Source organism: Choristoneura fumiferana, chromosome 4 (assembly GCF_025370935.1).
Source record: "Choristoneura fumiferana chromosome 4, NRCan_CFum_1, whole genome shotgun sequence".
Taxonomy (NCBI): domain Eukaryota; kingdom Metazoa; phylum Arthropoda; class Insecta; order Lepidoptera; family Tortricidae; genus Choristoneura; species Choristoneura fumiferana.
Genome location: NC_133475.1, coordinates 1,719,617 through 1,740,217, shown reverse-complemented (window position 1 = coordinate 1,740,217; position 20,601 = coordinate 1,719,617). Strand labels below are relative to the sequence as shown.

Sequence of the window (20,601 nt, the reverse complement as noted above, 5' to 3'; positions counted from 1 at the left end):
TATTTTGAGTCATCTCATCATCATCATCATGTCAGCCGAAAGACGTCCACTGCTGGACATAGGCATTTTAAGTAAATTATCGTATTACGTTTACCTTTAAAAAAAATAAGTAGTGGAAAATTTATTAGCACTAAAACAGACTGAACACGAAATTCGTTTATTAGTAACTTTACATTGCTTGACTCTATTACATATTTTCTACTACTCAAAAGCTATCTGGTGGAGATCACTCTTTAACGATACGACCGCCTACAATACAATACAACGACCTTTTATTAAACACCAACACACTAACGCCTCTGTTGACTTCTATTTCTATCTTCTTCTTCTCTTCTTTTTCATTCTTTATCTATCCACTGCTGGATATAGCCCTCTCCTAATCTCCTTCACTCCGTCCTATTCTCCGTCTTCCTGAGCCAGTACGGTCCGGCGTAGCTCTTTATATCATCAGACCATCTCATCTGGGGTCTGCCTACGCTACGCCGGTCTATTTCTATACCTCCTTTTTAATGTTGTGGTTATAGTGTATAGATATACGTATATTGGAAGTCCAAGAATAAGAATTCTTGAAATTTCATGAAAGTTCTTTGAAAGATAGAATCCGCAACGAGACTATCCGACACAGAACTAAGGTCAGTTCAAGTGGCAGTGTGCTGGCAGTCATATTTGTCGCAGAACCGACAACCACTGGAGTAAACGCGTTCTTGAGTGGAGACCGCGTCTTGGCAAATGTAGTGTAGGACGCCCTCCGGCCAGGTGGAGTGACGATCTGCGAAAGGCTGCTGGTAGAAGCTGGATGCGTCTAGCCGAGGGTGCTCTTTGGGGGATGCCTATGTCCAGCAGTAGACTGCTATAGGCTGATGATGATGATGATGATGAAAGCTCAGGACTCGTAGTTAGAATCGTTTGGCTATACTTAAAAAAAACTTAAAAATAAAGAAAGAAAGAAAGAAAATACATTTTCTCAAAAATGTCCGTAAAAGTTGACATTATTTATTCTTTACATATCAGAAGGTGAAGTGCATAGTTTATGGTCAGCGAAAAATTAAAAAGTTAAAAAGATTGCAGGCGCGCTAGCTCGACAATAAAAAATTAGCGCGCCTGCAATCAGTCACAATTTTTTTTTAAAGTTAAAAAGGCCATCGAAATGTTGGCACAAGTCGTATACAGCCAAATCTAATGGGAATAATCAGATATTTTGTTGGAACTTCGGACTTTTTTATTGGGTCTGAAACAGCTTGTGCTGAAAAAAGGCGGGAAAGCATAAGAAAAATAATTGGAATAAAATTAAATGTTATGATATATTTTGAGAAAAAGTTTAGTCTATTTCAGAATTATTCATCATTTTTGAGAGAAGCTTTATATTAGTCTCGGCTGGAATAGCAATTGCTGGCTTCGTATTAGTTAATACTCATACTCAGCCAGCAATTGGCTACTTCCAGGCCACGACAATAATCTACTATTATTCACAACACAAGACAACAAAATTATTAAGTACAAATAAACAACACAAAGGTATGTGTCATTGCGGTTGTGAATCGGACACTGGCTCAGCATAATGCTGAAGCGTTAAAAACACCCCAGCGCTGATTTTCAGCCGGCACCATCGGCAACCCTCGGACTGTTATAAAGATATACCTACTACATACCATTAACTACATAAGACTACATAAATAAATAGAAAATTTGTAAACTAGAAAACTAATTTATGACTTTTAAAACATAAAAATAAATTTATTAGGTACCTACGTAGACATAATTAATTTCATCATATAGCATCATATAGCTATAGTAATCCACTGCCTGGAGCTACAAGGTTAAAAAAAAAACAAGAAAAGTAGCGCTTGTTTTTACTCACTTATTTTACCATTAGTTTACCATTCAGCCAAAAACAACTGTGCTAATTAATTTCGACGCCGGAATTAACCCCAGTCCTTGGCCAGAGGACATCCGAAAGCAGATAAACCACATAACGTAATAAAGCGTGCAAAACACGATTGCACTATCTGTTTCCCTCTGTGACGACATCTCTATTCATCGGAAATAGGGTTCCGTGCGGGTTGGGAATGAAATGTAAACGGCGAGATTTTAGAAGGAAAAAACAACTACCTAACTAAGGAGTGACTAAGGAGTGGGTATTTTAAACTAGAACGATTGAGCTGAAGCTCTAATTAATTGATACAACAATTAAAAAAAATATCGACCTTATTTATTTACAAACTAAAAAGGCACGAAAAAGTTAAAAAAAAATATCCTTATAAACTACACCCTTGTGGTATTTGTTCTTCTTACTTATTTGGACCTAATGGGAAGTGTAAACAAAAAATAATAATAAAAAACTTAAATCAAATTCAAAACTAGAACTAAAAATTGAAGAAAAGTTTTTTTTTAATTCTTTAAGTCATTACCAGCTCGCTTTTTTAAAGCTTTGGTAAAAAAAGACTAACATACATAAGATCTGGCAAATCTGACAATATAACTCACATAACCTACATGATGATTTCTACTATGAGTTCTGTCTGATATGGCTGGCTAGCCCGAATTTACTTTTAAATACTCTTCTGCACGCGTGACAGTACAAAGGGGCTACTAAGAAATTCAAAAGTCGAAGTTCGTATCGTACAGTCCCGCTAACGCTTATCTTATCTTATCTTATCGTTAGGGGTCCTTGCGGATACACTTCGACCCGTAGGGATCTTTTGTGTAATTACCCCTCCTTCGCACTTACTCTATTGCCTTTATCACCTCGTCCATAAATTGGATGATTTGACGTAGCGGTAGTGCCTTAAAGTCTCCTGGTGCGGGGTATCCGTCGCCAAAGAGTCTCATTCTTGATCTGGCGAGGGCGTCACATTCACACATAATGCTAACGCTAATAATCGTAGTAGCCCTTTAGTATATCTAGCTACGGAACCATGTATCTTTGATCAGCATCACGTCGTGTTATCTTAGACCATGGTCCACCAGTGTCCGCTCAGTGTCTCGTCGGCTTTGAGGACAGAGTGTTCCTTCTAAGACAAGGTAAGCCAAGTTATGTCATCTTTTATTATTGTACTTGACATGATGTCATTATGTAAATAAAAACATGTACGTTTGAGTCATAGCTTAAGTTAAAGTTATGGAGAATACGTAGATATAAAAATATTTTTTTATGATCTTATAAAATATATGCACGTCCCGTGGTTTATTATTATTATTATTTTTATTCGACTGGATGGAAAACGAGCAAGTGGGTCTCCTGATGGTAAGAGATCACCACTAGACACCTGCAACACCAGGGGGATTGCAGATGCGTTGCCAACCTAGAGGCCTAAGATGGGATACCTCAAGTGCCAGTGGTGGTGGTAAATAAATAAATATCATTAGACTAAAGACCCAATTGACCTAGTCCCAAACTAAGCGAAGCTTGTACCTACTATGAGTACTAAGCAACGCATAAACAAACATCCCATATATAGATAAATAAATACATATTAAACGTCTAAGACCCGAGTACAAATCTCTATGTATATACTTGTGTTCTCTGTACTGTTTACTGTATTGGTGTGCAATAAAGAGTTATTGTATTGTATTGTACAAACATTCGTACTAATTGCGCAAATATCTGTCTCGTACCGACCGGAAATCGAACCTGGAATCTCAAGCTTATGCTATGGGGCTTATGGTTAATTAAACAAGTTGTTCATTAAATAACTAGAAACCTGTACCACTACCATGAGTTTACAGTGACCGTACTCGATAGCGACGGCGTAAATTATTTGTATGGAGAATCGTACAGCGCCTCTACAAATAATTTACACCGTCGCTATCGAGTACGGTCACTGTAAACTCATGGTAGTGGTACAGAATGTAGTTTGTTCAGAATCGAGAGTAGAATCGAATACACGATACACTATACCATAAAATGATTGTGTATGTTTTTGAAATCCCTCTTTTACTGTGCTCAAGTTACAAATGCATGCTCCAATTAAATTTTTAGCGAGGTTGCACACTTTTTAAAAAATCAATAAGTACTGGCCTATTTTCTGTAAGATTGTTTTTTTTTCTAAAAACGGAAAAACGCAAAAGGACAAGTACAAAATTACGAGTGTAGAGTTCGAAATCTAAATTGAAGACTTATTAAACGTCCGAATATATTTTTTTAAATTTGGCTTTAAGGTATTAAAAATAAATGTAATCAACTAATGGTATTAATTTGGGATTACAAAATGCATGGATAAGATAAATTTACAAGATAACTTAACTGGCTGTCGGTAGCACACTTATCAAACTGCATATTTTATTATCGTTTCAGTAGTGTTAGCAACTGCGATAATTTTTGCGCCAAATTCGGCGTGATAAAACCTTACGTAAACAATTTATAAACTCTTGTGAGGTAACACAGTAGACAGTAGATAACCTTATAAAATGTTTTGATTAAGGAAAACGGTTGTTATTGGGTTAAGCTTCCGAGAAACATAATAATATATGGAAGCAAACACGCTAAGTTATAGGCCGATTGACAATAAACAGAAATCTCTAAAACCGGAAACTAATTGCTAGTGCTAATTTCGACTCGACTGCCCCAAGGAGGGTTAGATTTTTCAAGCGTACTCATAGGTATGTACATTTCTTTGGCCTGAACAGCTGAACGGTTTTAACATATCTCATTAGATGATTGATAATATCATTAACCATTAATTGAATCACCCGTTACTTTGCGGAGGTCTATATCTATTTGCGAATTAACTATAAACAGTTACTTTGCTCACCCGCGACCTTATGATAGCTACGTCTATGCAACAAATTTGTCTGAGAAAAATAAAGTGGGTACTTGGTGATTTATTATGACAAATTTAAATGTTTGTTTTGGTTAGTTAATCTATTATCTGTAGTGTGGTGAACGGTTGTGTTGTTCTGAGGATGGACTCTGGTTGAGTTCGAAACGTGTCAGTGTTGTGTAGTGGTCTTGATAGTTGGGTTTGTGTGATTTGTTTGATTGCATCTGTTGCATAAACGTAGCTATCGCAAGGTCGCGGGTGAGCAAAGTAATTGTTATTATATAGTTTATATCTCATTAGATTAAGTAGTCAAAACTATCGTAGTCATAAAGAAAGAAAAGTTTATTTTGGCTCCAAAAGTACCACCTAAAACTAAGACTAGAACTAGCACTAAAACTATGTTACTAGGTGACACGGCAGGATACCAAAAAGGGTCTCCACTCAGCATGTGTTGCCGCACATTATGTGCAGCATCGCTGGTTTTCTGTGGAGCCCAATATACGAGTATAGGATATGAAATATTTCTTAATTTATTTATCTACACCCATATAGTAAATCCTCCACTATGCGTTCAAAAATCATAGATAATAACGAGCATTACGACATTGGATTCTATTATGAATACGACAGTGTGGCGGGACTTCATCTTCAGGCGTAGGAGCTCGAGGGTCAGACATAGTTCTGGATGCAATGCAGGTCATTCTCAATGGTTCTTGAACGCATGACAGAGGATTTAAATAGATTAAGATAAAGTAATGTATGCAACTGTACGTAATTAGGCCTTAAAACGTAACAGTTGCATAAACTACAATTATTGTTTTGACTGTGCACAGATAATGCGTGGCGTGATCCTACTGAGCGCGCTGCTCGCAGCTGCGTGGGCGCAGGCGCACGATCCCAACGCAGACGCGCAGTACATCAAGTCGGTCAAGGGGGGCGGGGGCGGCCAGTATAATTACAGGGGAGGGGACAGCTTTAACAGGTATCAATATAAAATAATTTCACTAGTATTATAAATGCGAAAGTTTGTAAGTCTGTTTGTTTACTCTTCATGCCTAACCACTTGACAGTGCGACGATACCATGGTATCCAAAACCAAAATGCTTCAAACCTAGTGGATACTTTGGTGTCGTAAAGTTTAACCTTGATATTGTGAGTAAATCATAAATTACATGCTATTGTTTTATATTTATTGATTGTTTTTTTTGGAATCTTTTTGTATTTTTTATTTCAATTCCAAATTTTTACTTTTACGGTCATCCCGTAAAACCTAAATTGAAAATACAAACTGAAATATAGATGCACAGAAAAAACAGAAAAATAAGACCATCACTGGGAATCGAACCCAGGTCCTCGGTAATCCGTACCGCGTGCTATACCGCTACACCACTGATGGACCATCATGGATGATGGACTGATGGTCTTATTTTTCTGTTTTTTCTGTGCATCTATATTTCAGTTTGTATTTTCAATTTATTGTTTTATACCTAAATAGTATTTGAATGAGTAAACATTAATTTACGTCTCAGTATTTCTTCTTTATTCAAAACAATTTCGTTTTGTAGTTAAAAAAATATGGACACACAGCGCGTTTCGTCCGTCGATAAAAAACCCGGACGGCTTGAGGCATATTGGTCGCGCGCTCCGGACTGTCCAGTGGCTAAGCCGCTGAACTGATTTCGATGAAATTCGGTATACAGATTGTTTGATTCCCGGGGGTAGGACATAGCATAGTTTTTATTCCGGGAAATTGCATGGTTCCCGCGGGATTAATAAATGAATTCTACGTGGACGGAGTCGCGGGCAACAGCTAGTATACTAAATCATGGCAAGTTCTGAATGTAATTACGCACTTGAATTTCGAAAACTCACGAGTTGCGGGCCCGGTTTTTTTACATAAAATTGATCTCTATCTTACGTGATATAAAGTGCAGATGAAGCCAAAGGTGTCTCACTGGTCCAGTAACATCTTATTCACTCTAGCCTTGAAGAGTCCTTGGTTGTATTTATTTGTTTGAACCCACGATCCTCTGCTTCTGAGGCCATAAGTCAAACCACGGCTACCAAGGTACCAAGCAACGTATACCTAATTACCAAAATATCTCACGTTCGCTAGAACCCATCTTTGCTTATTTAAAACTGTCACAAAACACAGACATTCATTTCCCCGTAAGGCATAATTGCCATAATTAATTTCAGGTAATGCAGAATATTCACATAATTATTCTAATTATAAATAAACCCACGTAGTTCACCCAAAAACGATGAGATTTGTCATTTCGGAGACCTCACGATACACTAGCGCCTCTAGCGGCGAATTCATACGCGATAGCCCTCATTGTGGTGCACGCTTTGTAGGTACCTATCGAAGAAACAAGGTACAAACGTGGTAAGTAAATAGTCCATTGACAAAACTGACAAACACGTAATAACGAAACAGTTTCCTTGTATATCTTATGGTTTGGACTTACCCAAATACCTACTCCATATTAAAGCACTCACCGCAATAGATCAATGCATGAGCAATAATACACATAATATAAAGTATTCCAAGTAATATTATGAGCAACGCTTGTGATTCAATATTAGGGAGAAATTTCAAACTCCAAGCGTAGCTCTCTCCATAGCTCTTTGCGTGGCTCTGTATTATATCATACCCTACTAATCCAGCTTATATTATAAATGCGAAAGTTTATGAGTATGTGCGTGCGTTCAAAAGACCTGCTAAAACGGCTGGAAGGATTTGGATCTAGGTCTGCCGATGCCTGGATTGCTAAAATAACACAAGGCCACTTTTTACTTACAATAAAAAGTAAGATAAAAAAACACTGTTTTAAATAATTCCTTGTGTTCTCAGGTTCTTCAACAACACGCAAGGCAGTCATGGGCTGTCAACCAATCACAGTGGCGGTTTTTCAGCCAATCAACGAGTGGGCATTTGCATTATTGAAGTCCCGTAAGTTATTTTAACTTACCATCATCATGTCATCACACTAAACTTGTGCATTCTCGTTCACTAAAAGGATCAGGAACTAATTATTTTTACATCGTACTACCGAACCAACCGACTGACTGACTTTTGCAGGTGGTAGCAGGACCTTGTACAAGGTACGCCCGGATTGCTACCACCATCTTGCTCGCTAATTCTGCCGTGAAGCAGCAGTGCTTGCACTGTTGTGTTTCGGCGTGGAGAGTAAGACAGCCGGTGAAATTCACGTGAGGTATCCCTCTAGGTTGGCAACGCGTCTGCAATACCCCTGGTGTTGCAGATGTTTATAGGCGGTGGTGATCTCTAACCATCAGGAGACCCACTTCTTCGTTTGCCATCAAGTCGAATAAAAAAAAAAGTGAATCGTGATCCACTGTGGAACCTTTTCGTAGAAAAAGTCAGTGACATGGCATTGCTTGACAACGGAATTCATTATGCTATCTTACTGTGAGAACGTTCTACGGTAGGTCAGGGATCTAATGGTTCGACTGTACTACACACAAGCCTACGTCTTACTGCAGGCTTAACCTCAGAATGAGAGAACTTGGGCCGCAGATCTCACACGGGCTCAATGCGGATAGGGAAACTTTACACATATAATTGAATTTCTGTGTAGGAATGTGCAGGTATCCTCCCGATGTTTTACAACGCCGTAAAGTTTCATAAACAATATAGAATTTTACTCATGAATTCCGAAAAACTCAGAACTGCGAGCCATAATTACCTAATTTATACGCTTTAGTTATTTAAAGTTAACTTATCAACCAACCGGATATATCTAAATTGCCTACCTATTTAACAGCGTTTTAATCTGTTCATAAACATCCGGTCTTAGTAGGAAAAATTTAAAATAACTTCGATTAACAAACTTTAGTGTATTAATTTTAGCAACTTGGGCATTTTGTAAATCGTTATTAATATTTTTCGACTCCTGATCACCGATTAAATCATCGTGCATAGATCAGAGATGATGATGACGATGATGATGATGATTTTATAACTGCTGATAATGTTACAGGACTGCAACTCTTGCGCGTGACCCCAAGCATGTACCAGCTGGCAATGGAGTAAGTTAATATAATATTAGACCGTGGCGTCGCTTGCACCATCCACTAGATGTAGCGATATGCTTTTGTTAATAAACCTTCGAATAGTGACTGCTACCTAGGCCGTGGCTTATTTGCTCTTCTGTGCAGCATTATGTTTAGTGAATAATTCATGAAAAACATACGCTCGCTAAAGTCCGTAAAGCCGCAATAGTCCACACCGCCACTTCACTAGCTAGTTTTAGGCGTATAAAGTTTGTTATTATTTACACAAAAAACTATTTACAATGTCTATAATCACAATTAATATTTATTTTACAAAACCGAGCACAACCGCACCAATATATGTCCGCCGAGATAATCTTTTTTGAAGTCTGGCTGACTGCCGCCTTTTTTACGATTGAAGGCGCGCGGTTTGCCGCGCACCAACTTGGACGCCAATCAGCCACCGACAGCAAAGAGGATGCAAATCAAAAAATTGTTCGCCATCCAAAATACTTGCACAGCTTTTATTTCGCCAAAAAAAAAGTTACTGGGGACTTTATATTCCATAGAATATAAATTTACTTTATTTGATCTGCCTATGGTAGCGTACCCGTATTAGTCTTCATCATCAAATATTAGCCGTAGGACGTCCACTGTTGTGCATAGGCTAACCTCATAGACCTCCAATTGCTTCGGTTGGAAGCGGCTTGCATCCACCATGAACCAATCATCAAAAGTGCCTAGCGATATTTTTTACCTCTAGACAGATTTGACCATATCAATATTACTACCGAGTCAAAACATCAAATTTGTCTAGGGATAATGAGTGACCCAAGACTTTTTAACCCCCGACGCAAAAAGTGGTGGTTGTGGTGTTATACTTAAGTTTGACCACTATTGTGTCTGTATGTCTGTGTGTCTGTGTATGTGTATCTGTCTGTCTGTCTGTGGCATCATAGCTCTTAAACGGGTGGACCGATTTGAATGCGGTTTTTTTATTTGATAGCAGGTTTTCTAGCAATGGTTCTTAGCCATGTTTTATCAAAATCGGTTCAGCTGTTTTTGAGATATTGAACTTTGAAGTGACAAAATCGGGGGTTTTCCAGCTTTTTGTTGGTTGTTAATACCCGACTGCATGGAGAGGTATTATTTTTCGCGCGTATCTTGAATGTATGTAATATTCTTTATTACCGCATATCTCTCAAGCCGCTGGACGGATTTAGACAATTAAGGTATCATTAGAATCTTCCTGACAATCCAAGTGTTCTTAGATAGGTGACGTTAAAAAAATAAAACATGGCGGCTGTGAGATGCAAATAACTTTTTTTTTTCTAATACGACTAATATTGGTATCAAGTGACAAATCCATCATATGGATCTCAAATCTTTTCAGTTCATTTTTGCAGGCGGATTTTTGATTTTTAAATTATTTATTTTTATTTGATGTTTGTATTTATCTTGCTCTGTGTTAATGAACTGACTTAGATATTGAATCAGTTATTGACAATAAAATTCTTTATCTTCTTAATGTTAAAATTTTGTTCCTCAGTCACGTTCAGACCTCAGCCGGATCGAAACCTGCTGCCCTGGCTACATTCGCAACATCCACAACTTCCGCCTCTGCGATCCCGTCTGCACCACCGAGTGCGTCAACGCCCTCTGCACAGCTCCTAACACCTGCACCTGCTTTCCTGACCACGTGATGAACAACGCCGGCTTCTGCGTGGCAACTTGCCCCATCGGCTGCCAGAATGGCCACTGTGCTGGCGGTGAATGTCTTTGCAAGGATGGGTTCAAGTTGGATCGGAACGGCAAATTCTGTGAGCCGCATTGTAGGGAAAATTGTGGTGGAGTCGGTGAGTCGATATTTTTTTGTAAATCGGTACTGCTGCCGAGCGTTTTTATAAGCCATAGGCCATTGCAGGTGGTAGGGACTTGTGCAAGGTCCGCCCGGATTGCTACCACCATCTTGCTCGCTAGTCCTGCCGTAAAGTGCTTGCACTGTTGTGTTTCGACGTGGAGAGTAAGGTTGGTGAAATTACTGGCACTTGAGGTATCCCATCTTAGACCTCTAGGTTGGCAACGCATCTTCAATACCCCTGGTGTTGCAGATGTTTATGGGCGGTGGTGATCTCTTACCATCAGGAGACCCACTTGCTCGTTTGACATCCAGTCGAATAAAAAAAAGAAAAAACGTATATTTCAAAATACCACCAAAAGACGTAGAAGTCGGTGTAGTGTAATAGAAATTAGATCTTCGACGGGTTGGCTAAATAAAATGGACCTAGTATAATACTAGGGGCCATTCATAGAGTATACGTTACCAATGGCGTAGCGTAGTGGGTGCGGAGAGAGGGGGGTGGGGCGGTCGGACGGCAAAATTCCATAATAAATGGGTAATAACTACTGAATAATATCTAGATAATACTCGTAATATATCTATTTCACATTTTTTCGCACTAACGATTCGGACCGTTTAGAATGAGCACGAAATTTTCCATTATTTTTACTGACTGTGACGAAATCGGGGAACCCCTTTCTATAATTCAATGGTACAATAATGTATTGACATCTTGTATAGGTATTAAGGTTTTTATTTAAAACCTAAACAATTTTCTTTCGCCCCGGGCAAGTTCTTGTTCCTGTGTCACAGAACGTTTGACCCCCCCCCCCCCTATAGTACTTTATGGATGACCCGCTACTACTCGAGGTTTCGCAGCAGTTTCGTCCTTAATTATTATGACAAATTACACTGCCTGCCTACCAATGTTTCAAAAACTTTGGCTCATGTTCATTTTCAAACAGACCCTTAACACATTTGTTACTCCCTTTGACATTAAACAGGTAACTGCACAGCCCCTAATACATGTTCCTGCAAGCCCGGTTTCCACTCAACCCCTGAGGGCTCCTGCAAGCAGGGACCACCATCGCAACAGCGATCATGCGGAAACTGCGTCAACGGAGACTGTGTAGGCACAGAATGTCGATGCCGCCAGGGTTATCTCCTGTACAAAGGGGAATGCCTTGCTCTGTGTTACCCGTAAGTATTCTCTTGTATATAACTTTACCAATAGCGTCCACCGCTTCGTTTTGAAAATAAAAACCTACACAACGACGATTGTCAATTCTATGCTTTCTTTGCTTGCATCATAAGAGTATGCAATAATTTAAATACTCTATGTCCAAGGCAATGATGAGGTAGTCAGTCCATTAAATCAAACCAGTTTTTAACCCCCAACGCAAAAATAGGGGTGTTATAGGTTTGACCGCTATGTGTGTCTGTCTGTGCCACCATAGCTGTTAAACGGGTGGACTGATTTGAATGCGGTTTGTTTTATCAAAATCGGTTCAGCCATTTTTAAGATAATTAACTTTGAAGTGACAAAGTCGGGGGATTCCCAACATTTTGTTGGTTAGGTTATTTATTAATAACATAGCAGGGCTGCTAGTTTTTTTTTGTATTTGTTTACTTCTCTTCAAACTATTTAAAGTCGGAATATTGGTAGGTATGGGTGTTCCCAAATTTTCGTAGTAATTTTATTTCTACACAAGCATTTTGTTCATAAAATGTTCAGCTGTTCAGCAGCGGCTTATCAGCCAACAATATCAAATGCATTGTTTACTTTCCAGGAGCTGCGGCCCCAACACGAAGTGTGTAGCGCCCAATTTATGCTCTGCAGTTCCAGAACCAAATCAATCAAATATTACAGGCCAGTTCCCTAACCAAATCACAGTCCACAACCAATACCCTTATCCCAACCAGCCTCAGAATAATCCCTACGGCCAAAACCAAGGACAATACCCTGGCCAACACCCTCAAAATCAAAACAACACAAGCAATGGCCAATATCCTTATCCATCACAAAACCCCTACGGCCAAAACCCCAACAAACCTCCAAGCTCAATCTACGCACAATACCCAGGCGGCCAACCAAATCAGTACCCACAACAACCTGGCCAGTACCCTCAGCAACCGCAGCCTAACTCTAATCTACCAAACCAAGGCCAATATCCTCAACAACCTGGTCAGCAACATCTGTATCCTATACTTCCTGGAAGTCAGTATCCATATCCTAATCAGCCGAACAAAACTGATGGCCAAGTCTTCCATCAAACTATGTACAATCCTCTGGAGAACCGAACCTTTAACTTACATCAAGGTCAGGATCACAGTCAAGGAATGCAGGGCCAGTATGGCTCTCAAGGTCAATTTAATCAGGGACAACAGGGAGCTCAAGGACAATATGGCTCAGAACAATATGGAAGTCACGGTCAAAATAGCCAAGGACAGTATGGATCACAATTCAGCCAAGGACAACATGAATCTCAAGGTCAACATAGTCATGGACAGTTTAATCCTCAAGGTCAATACAATCAAGGCCAATATGGTTCACAAGGGCAATTTAACCAAGGACAAGATGGTTCACAAGGGCAATATGGTCAAGGGCAATATGGTTCTCAAGGACAATATAATCAAGGCCAACATGGCCGAGTAGATGTCTACGGCCAATCAGGTCAGTTTGTGCCACAAGGCCAGGATCAAACCCTGAATTGGCCTAATCAAGGCCAATGCGCTCAACCGTGTATAAACGGTACATGTGTTGGAGGGAACAGGTGTGAATGTCTCCCAGGATATGTACAGGATCCAACCGATGGTACCGGTACCAGGTATGTCTATAAATGTATCACTTCCTATTTTTTTTACTCAAATCTAGCTATTTTTATATTTGGGTTTATGTTATATTTCAATTTAATTTAATTGATGGCAGCCATTGCTATGCTGAGGTATAAACCTTTGTGAAATGTACGAGTATCCATAAACTGGAACCGATTGCTTTACTATTGTACAAGCGGCTTTTAGCCTATTCATTTTTGTTAAATTGGTATCTGCTATTTGTTTAGTATGTATGAGCTTCTTTGTCATAAATACACGAATTATTTGATTTAAAAAAACATTAATTATTAGTGCATCTTCAATTAATTTTAAATTTTCGATATATCGGGTGTCAGAACTGGTACTTAAGCAAGACATTGCATTTTTAACGTTCCATATGTGTCTAAAAAGTCGTCGTCAGTTTTTTGATACTGAACTGTTAAAAATAATAATAATCCAAAGTAATTTTTATTCAATTTAGGCTATAGCCTTATGCTTGTTACAACAAGCATTTATGAATATCAACCGTGCTTGGAGTGTTTTTATTTGCAAGTTTTTGACGTAGCTCCTTAATAAAACTTTAATAAGACAATGTTATATTTTTTATCTTCACTGACTTAATTACCAGATGGGTAAGGCCGCGAATTTTAACCAATGTGACATAGAAATAACATAAAAAAAATACGTGACGTTACCATAAAACGTAACGCAAATTTTTATAAAGCCTAGATCAAACTGGTAAAAATTCCCATTAGATAACGTATGTATGAAAAAAAATACATGTCATATAATAAAGTGAAGTTTTTATTTTTACTAGAACTTTCTGACGATACTGATCTTAAATCTGTCCTATATGAGATCTATAGAGCTAAACATGAGAATGTGGAAGTAGAAGTACCCTCTAGTTGACGAACATCTTTCCAAAAGTGTATCTTTACATGCCTCTCTAACACTGACAATAAGGTGCACATTTATAAGCATAACGAATTTGGATGTGGTTTTTTTTTATTCGACTGGATGGCAAACGATCAAATGAGTAAGAGATCACCACCGCCCATAAAAATCTGCAACGCCAGGGGTATTGCAGACGCGTTGCCAACCTAGAGGCCTATGATGGGATACCTCACGTGCCAGTAATTTCACCGGCTGTCTTACTCACCACGCCGAAACACAACAGTGCAAGCACTGCTGCTTCACGGCAGGATTAGCGAGGAAGATGGTGGTAGCAATCCGGGCGGACCTTGCACAAGGTCCTACCACCTAGTTGTGAGCATGCTTGTGACTTCGACTGTACAAGCTATTAAAAACCTCAAAGAAATGGCCAAAACCCTAAATCACAGGTTTTACCAATTTAGGAAGTAGTATCTTAGTTAAGTGGACAATGTAAAAAGATGTTTTTGGAAATAAATTATTATGATTATTAAGTTTAGGTAACAAATGAACTAAGTAGGTAAGTGAATCTCTCCGTTTGTCTCTCACTTTAAATACGCTATGCATGTAGCAGGACGTGAACACAGAACTCGCCACAATTCTCTTGTGCCGATCCCTGCACCTACAGATTAAAATTTATTTAACTTCAAAATATCCATCTAACTAACTTACTGTGCGTGCAGTCATTGGAAACCTAATAATAAACTGGTGTAAGTTAGAATTTTTCTGTGTGAACTTCCCTTTACCACATTTTTTCGTTACGTTATGTACAAAATACGTAGCATTTTGTAAAAATGTAACGTAATCGTAACGAAAGTGTAACGTATTTTATACAAAAAATCGTTTATCATGGTGAATAACGACATTTTGAACATAATAACACATGCCACTTACATGGAAAAGATTACCCTATCGTATGAAAAAACAACCAGTTAAAAATAATCACTACTTACCCTTAAAATCGAACAAGCACTTTCGACGTTTTTTCGAAAAAAAACCTCCGCGTCACTTTTGATGGCTGTTTGTCAACAAACTGATGAGATTTATTTATCTCATCGATGTTGCCCTATTAGAGTATTAGTTGCCAGTGTACAAAAACAAATTTCTACCGAAATTGGCGTTAAAGGTAGCTTAAAAAAGCGTCACCTAAGTATTCGTAACGAAAACGTGGTTTTTTGGCACGTGAAAAGAAATAAATATAAAACATGAAAATTATTTGATTATCATGATTCCGCAATCGGTAGGACTATCGTTATATCATAAAATTTTGTTTAAACAAAATCATGATCATGAGAAGTTAAATAGCATGAAAATAATAAGGTATTAAGTACTCGTGGTCAAAAAAAATAGTCAATTTTCGTTACGTTTGGACGGTAATATATTTTTATTATTTTTTTAAAAGGGTTTAAATCAATTATCTCATTTGCGACCTTGAGAGTTTATATCGTGTCATATAATAAAAAAAAAATTAAACCTCTAGGTGTTATCAGTTTTTTTTTATCAGCGTTCCAAATTTGAAACGTCCAAATTGGTCAAAATTCGCGGCCTTACCCATGGGTAAGGCCGCGAATTTTAACCAATGTGACATAGAAATAACATAAAAAAAATACGTGACGTTACCATAAAACGTAACGCAAATTTTTATAAAGCCTAGATCAAACTGGTAAAAATTCCCATTAGATAACGTATGTATGAAAAAAAAATACATGTCATATAATAAAGTGAAGTTTTTATTTTTACTAGAACTTTCTGACGATACTGATCTTAAATCTGTCCTATATGAGATCTATAGAGCTAAACATGAGAATGTGGAAGTAGAAGTACCCTCTAGTTGACGAACATCTTTCCAAAAGTGTATCTTTACATGCCTCTCTAACACTGACAATAAGGTGCACATTTATAAGCATAACGAATTTGGATGTGGTTTTTTTTTATTCGACTGGATGGCAAACGATCAAATGAGTAAGAGATCACCACCGCCCATAAAAATCTGCAACGCCAGGGGTATTGCAGACGCGTTGCCAACCTAGAGGCCTATGATGGGATACCTCACGTGCCAGTAATTTCACCGGCTGTCTTACTCACCACGCCGAAACACAACAGTGCAAGCACTGCTGCTTCACGGCAGGATTAGCGAGGAAGATGGTGGTAGCAATCCGGGCGGACCTTGCACAAGGTCCTACCACCTAGTTGTGAGCATGCTTGTGACTTCGACTGTACAAGCTATTAAATACCTCAAAGAAATGGCCAAAACCCTAAATCACAGGTTTTACCAATTTAGGAAGTAGTATCTTAGTTAAGTGGACAATGTAAAAAGATGTTTTTGGAAATAAATTATTATGATTATTAAGTTTAGGTAACAAATGAACTAAGTAGGTAAGTGAATCTCTCCGTTTGTCTCTCACTTTAAATACGCTATGCATGTAGCAGGACGTGAACACAGAACTCGCCACAATTCTCTTGTGCCGATCCCTGCACCTACAGATTAAAATTTATTTAACTTCAAAATATCCATCTAACTAACTTACTGTGCGTGCAGTCATTGGAAACCTAATAATAAACTGGTGTAAGTTAGAATTTTCTGTGTGAACTTCCCTTTACCACATTTTTCGTTACGTTATGTACAAAATACGTAGCATTTTGTAAAAATGTAACGTAATCGTAACGAAAGTGTAACGTATTTTATACAAAAAATCGTTTATCATGGTGAATAACGACATTTTGAACATAATAACACATGCCACTTACATGGAAAAGATTACCCTATCGTATGAAAAAACAACCAGTTAAAAATAATCACTACTTACCCTTAAAATCGAACAAGCACTTTCGACGTTTTTTCGAAAAAAAACCTCCGCGTCACTTTTGATGGCTGTTTGTCAACAAACTGATGAGATTTATTTATCTCATCGATGTTGCCCTATTAGAGTATTAGTTGCCAGTGTACAAAAACAAATTTCTACCGAAATTGGCGTTAAAGGTAGCTTAATTAAGCGTCACCTAAGTATTCGTAACGAAAACGTGGTTTTTTGGCACGTGAAAAGAAATAAATATAAAACATGAAAATTATTTGATTATCATGATTCCGCAATCGGTAGGACTATCGTTATATCATAAAATTTTGTTTAAACAAAATCATGATCATGAGAAGTTAAATAGCATGAAAATAATAAGGTATTAAGTACTCGTGGTCAAAAAAAATAGTCAATTTTCGTTACGTTTTGGACGGTAATATATTTTTATTATTTTTTTAAAAGGGTTTAAATCAATTATCTCATTTGCGACCTTGAGAGTTTATATCGTGTCATATAATAAAAAAAAAATTAAACCTCTAGGTGTTATCAGTTTTTTTTTATCAGCGTTCCAAATTTGAAACGTCCAAATTGGTCAAAATTCGCGGCCTTACCCAGATATAGAAATCACCTAATCTTTATTTTTCTCTTTTATTTTTATAATTTGAAGTTATTTTTATTTATAAAATTTGGATTTGAATTTGAAGTTGATCACAAAGCAAACTCTTAACCCCGACGAAAAAAGAGGTGTGTTATAATTTTGACGCCACTATCTGTCTGTCTATCTGTCTGTCTATCTGTCTGTCTATCTGTCTGTCTATCTGTCTGTCTATCTGTCTGTCTATCTGTCTGTCTATCTGTCTGTCTATCTGTCTGTCTATCTGTCTGTCTATCTGTCTGTCTGTCTATCTGTCTGTCTATCTGTCTGTCTATCTGTCTGTCTATCTGTCTGTCTATCTGTCTGTCTATCTGTCTGTCTATCTGTCTGTCTATCTGTCTGTCTATCTGTCTGTCTATCTGTCTGTCTATCTGTCTGTCTATCTGTCTGTCTATCTGTCTGTCTATCTTTCTGGCTATCGGTCTGTCTGTGGCATCGTTACTTTTAAATAGATAGAGCGATTTCGATGCCATTTTTTACATCAAAGTTAGTTTCCTTGCGATGGTTCTTTCTTAGCTATGTTTCATAAAAATTAGCCGTGTTTGAGATATTTCACGTTTTTTGAACTTTATTAAGTTAGTTAGGTTATTACCACTTTACCAGTAAGTATGTCTCTTTACTTACGAGTCCACGGATTCGTATTATAAGTGCTCTTAATTTCAGATGCCAGCCCTACTGCCATGGGGGCTGCCACAATGGGTTCTGCACGGCGCCCAACACCTGCGCCTGCGACGCTGGCTACCACAAAGACTTCAGCGTCAAAGGACGAGCAGTGTGCATCAAGCGGGAGAGGCGATCCATTGAAGAGAAACCTATCAATGTTGCTGAGCTTTTGGTGTTTGAAATTCCTGAATATGCACTCTAATCCTTGGCATCTACAAATCTAAATTTTCACGAAAAAGAAAAACAAGTTAAATCGTCTTAAATCTCAATTACTTACATACTAACAGTCAAAAGGGACTGATTTTTTGGCAGTCGAAAGTGGAGAAAATTTACTTTAATTTGGTGATGATGTGATTTTTAAAATCAGTCCACTACTTAAGTACTGTCACTTTAAAGCACATAAAATGATAAAAAGGTTTGTGAAATCTTGGCGATTATTGGTCACAGTAACTTAATAAACTAATATTCTGAATCGTCAGTACAACTTTAACTTCGCGTGCTGCTCTAGTGAGCCGTGGCTCAATTTTCACTTATTTTTTGTTTCGTGTTCAAATAAATTTCAAACGGTGTGAAAAAAGGTCCCAATGTATTGTTTTCGCCTTCTTATCATTTAAAATGGCCTGGAATTAAATATAATAAACATTTATAATATTGTTGTAACGTGTTAAGGCTCTTTTAATTCGGTTAAAAACTTGTCTCTCTGTGCTAAAATTATGCTTAAGATTTATTTTATGACGTCTTATATATAGGTAAAGTATTTTGTCTGACTGTATATTTTAAATTGAATTTGTAAAGTAAAACCACGAAAAAGTTAAAATAATGAAACCTATTTTTCAAAGGTCGTAATTTTTGGTTCAAATTTAAATGAAACGGGAAAGCTAAGCGGGCTAAACGAGAAGATACACACAACATAAAAAAAATAAGTCGTATCAAGTCAATGGAGTTATGGGACACCTAAGTACCCAACAAGTTAAAAAATGCTAGTGAATCGAACCTTCTTGTTTTTGGAATTCGGTTAGAAATCTGAATCTGAAAAAAAAACTGAAACTGAATCTGCTTAAAAATCTGAATTGAATCTCAAAGTTAATAAATATAGCAGTAGGTGGATGAGAGTGGGGCTAAACATATTTCATGTAAGTAAGTAGGTAAGCTTGTAGCCAAAGTATGACTGTTACAAAGAATATGGTGCTTTATTAATTTCTACTTTTTTTTATTTAATTATTCATCACTGTATTTTAATTAAAATACTCAATCTCAAATTATATTTTCCTCCTTATTCATAAATAAATATAAATCTACTGCCTAAAATGTTAAACTTACTTAAGTGTTACTGGTATAACAAGGGTTTTTGAATAATTGAGTTAGTGTGAGTTCCATCAAGTTTCTATAACTATAACTTTATGGTTGCATAAATTTACGTAATCGTAGATTTGACGGCTGGTTTGATATTGGTTATTGTTATCGTTACTTGGTGCAGGACTTACTTTGTTTCTTAATTAATATCACTGGAGATAACACTATAACGATTATCTCTGAAAATTGAGTTCAGCAATAATTAATAATAAGGTCCCGATTATTATACGATTTATAATAGTAACTAATGGTATACGATGTTTAAAAACTTATTCGGAATATTTTGGCTAGTAGCTTTTTTTAATTATTTTACTCTGTGTCTTGGATAATGATATTATTTCATGATCAAAGAAATTTCTTTGCAGGTTCAGTCACTTGCAGAAATATTCCTAATTAGTTTTGTAACTCATCATTCTATAATATAAGTTAAGAGATAAATGTACCTACGTGAACACGACATTATCCCAATAATGTTTTAAATATTGCAAAATAAAAGACAATCTCCTTTATAACTTGTGGCATTTGTTTTTATCACATCAACATCGATTTTAATACAATTAAGTTAATGAATACCACATTATTATAAAAAGTTATTAATCATCCAACACAAATAAATAAGTTCCTGTTTAAAACTTCATTTTCAATACAAGCTCTTTTTGTCGACTGTACTTTTTGTTGATTGTCATCCAAATTACATTATGAATACCAAATTTTTAATCAATTTGACAACTGGATCAAAATTAACTTACAAGATTTGGCCCTGAAATTCGT

General features: G+C 37.2%; 1 protein-coding gene across 1 annotated transcript; it reads left to right on the top strand.

Annotated features, from left to right (window-relative positions):
- The first annotated feature begins 2,947 nt into the window (after positions 1-2,947).
- Positions 2,948-20,342, top strand: LOC141427254 (uncharacterized). Its single transcript, XM_074086507.1, has 8 exons — positions 2,948-3,021; positions 5,594-5,742; positions 7,618-7,716; positions 8,768-8,816; positions 10,330-10,636; positions 11,625-11,820; positions 12,411-13,448; positions 18,478-20,342. The coding sequence occupies exons 2-8, from the start codon at positions 5,597-5,599 to the stop codon at positions 18,677-18,679; spliced, it is 2,037 nt and encodes a 678-aa protein (XP_073942608.1). The 5' UTR covers positions 2,948-3,021; positions 5,594-5,596; the 3' UTR covers positions 18,680-20,342.
- The last annotated feature ends 259 nt before the right edge of the window (positions 20,343-20,601 follow it).

What these genes read in the sequence shown, in the direction of transcription:
- LOC141427254 (XM_074086507.1), top strand. Translation starts at nt 5,597, where the DNA reads ATGCGTGGCGTGATCCTACTGAGCGCGCTGCTCGCAGCTGCGTGGGCG. An exon ending in GGAGGGGACAGCTTTAACAG is followed by an intron (nt 5,743 to 7,617) that starts GTATCAATATAA and finishes TTGTGTTCTCAG; the next exon opens with GTTCTTCAACAACACGCAAG. An exon ending in ACCGATGGTACCGGTACCAG is followed by an intron (nt 13,449 to 18,477) that starts GTATGTCTATAA and finishes TCTTAATTTCAG; the next exon opens with ATGCCAGCCCTACTGCCATG.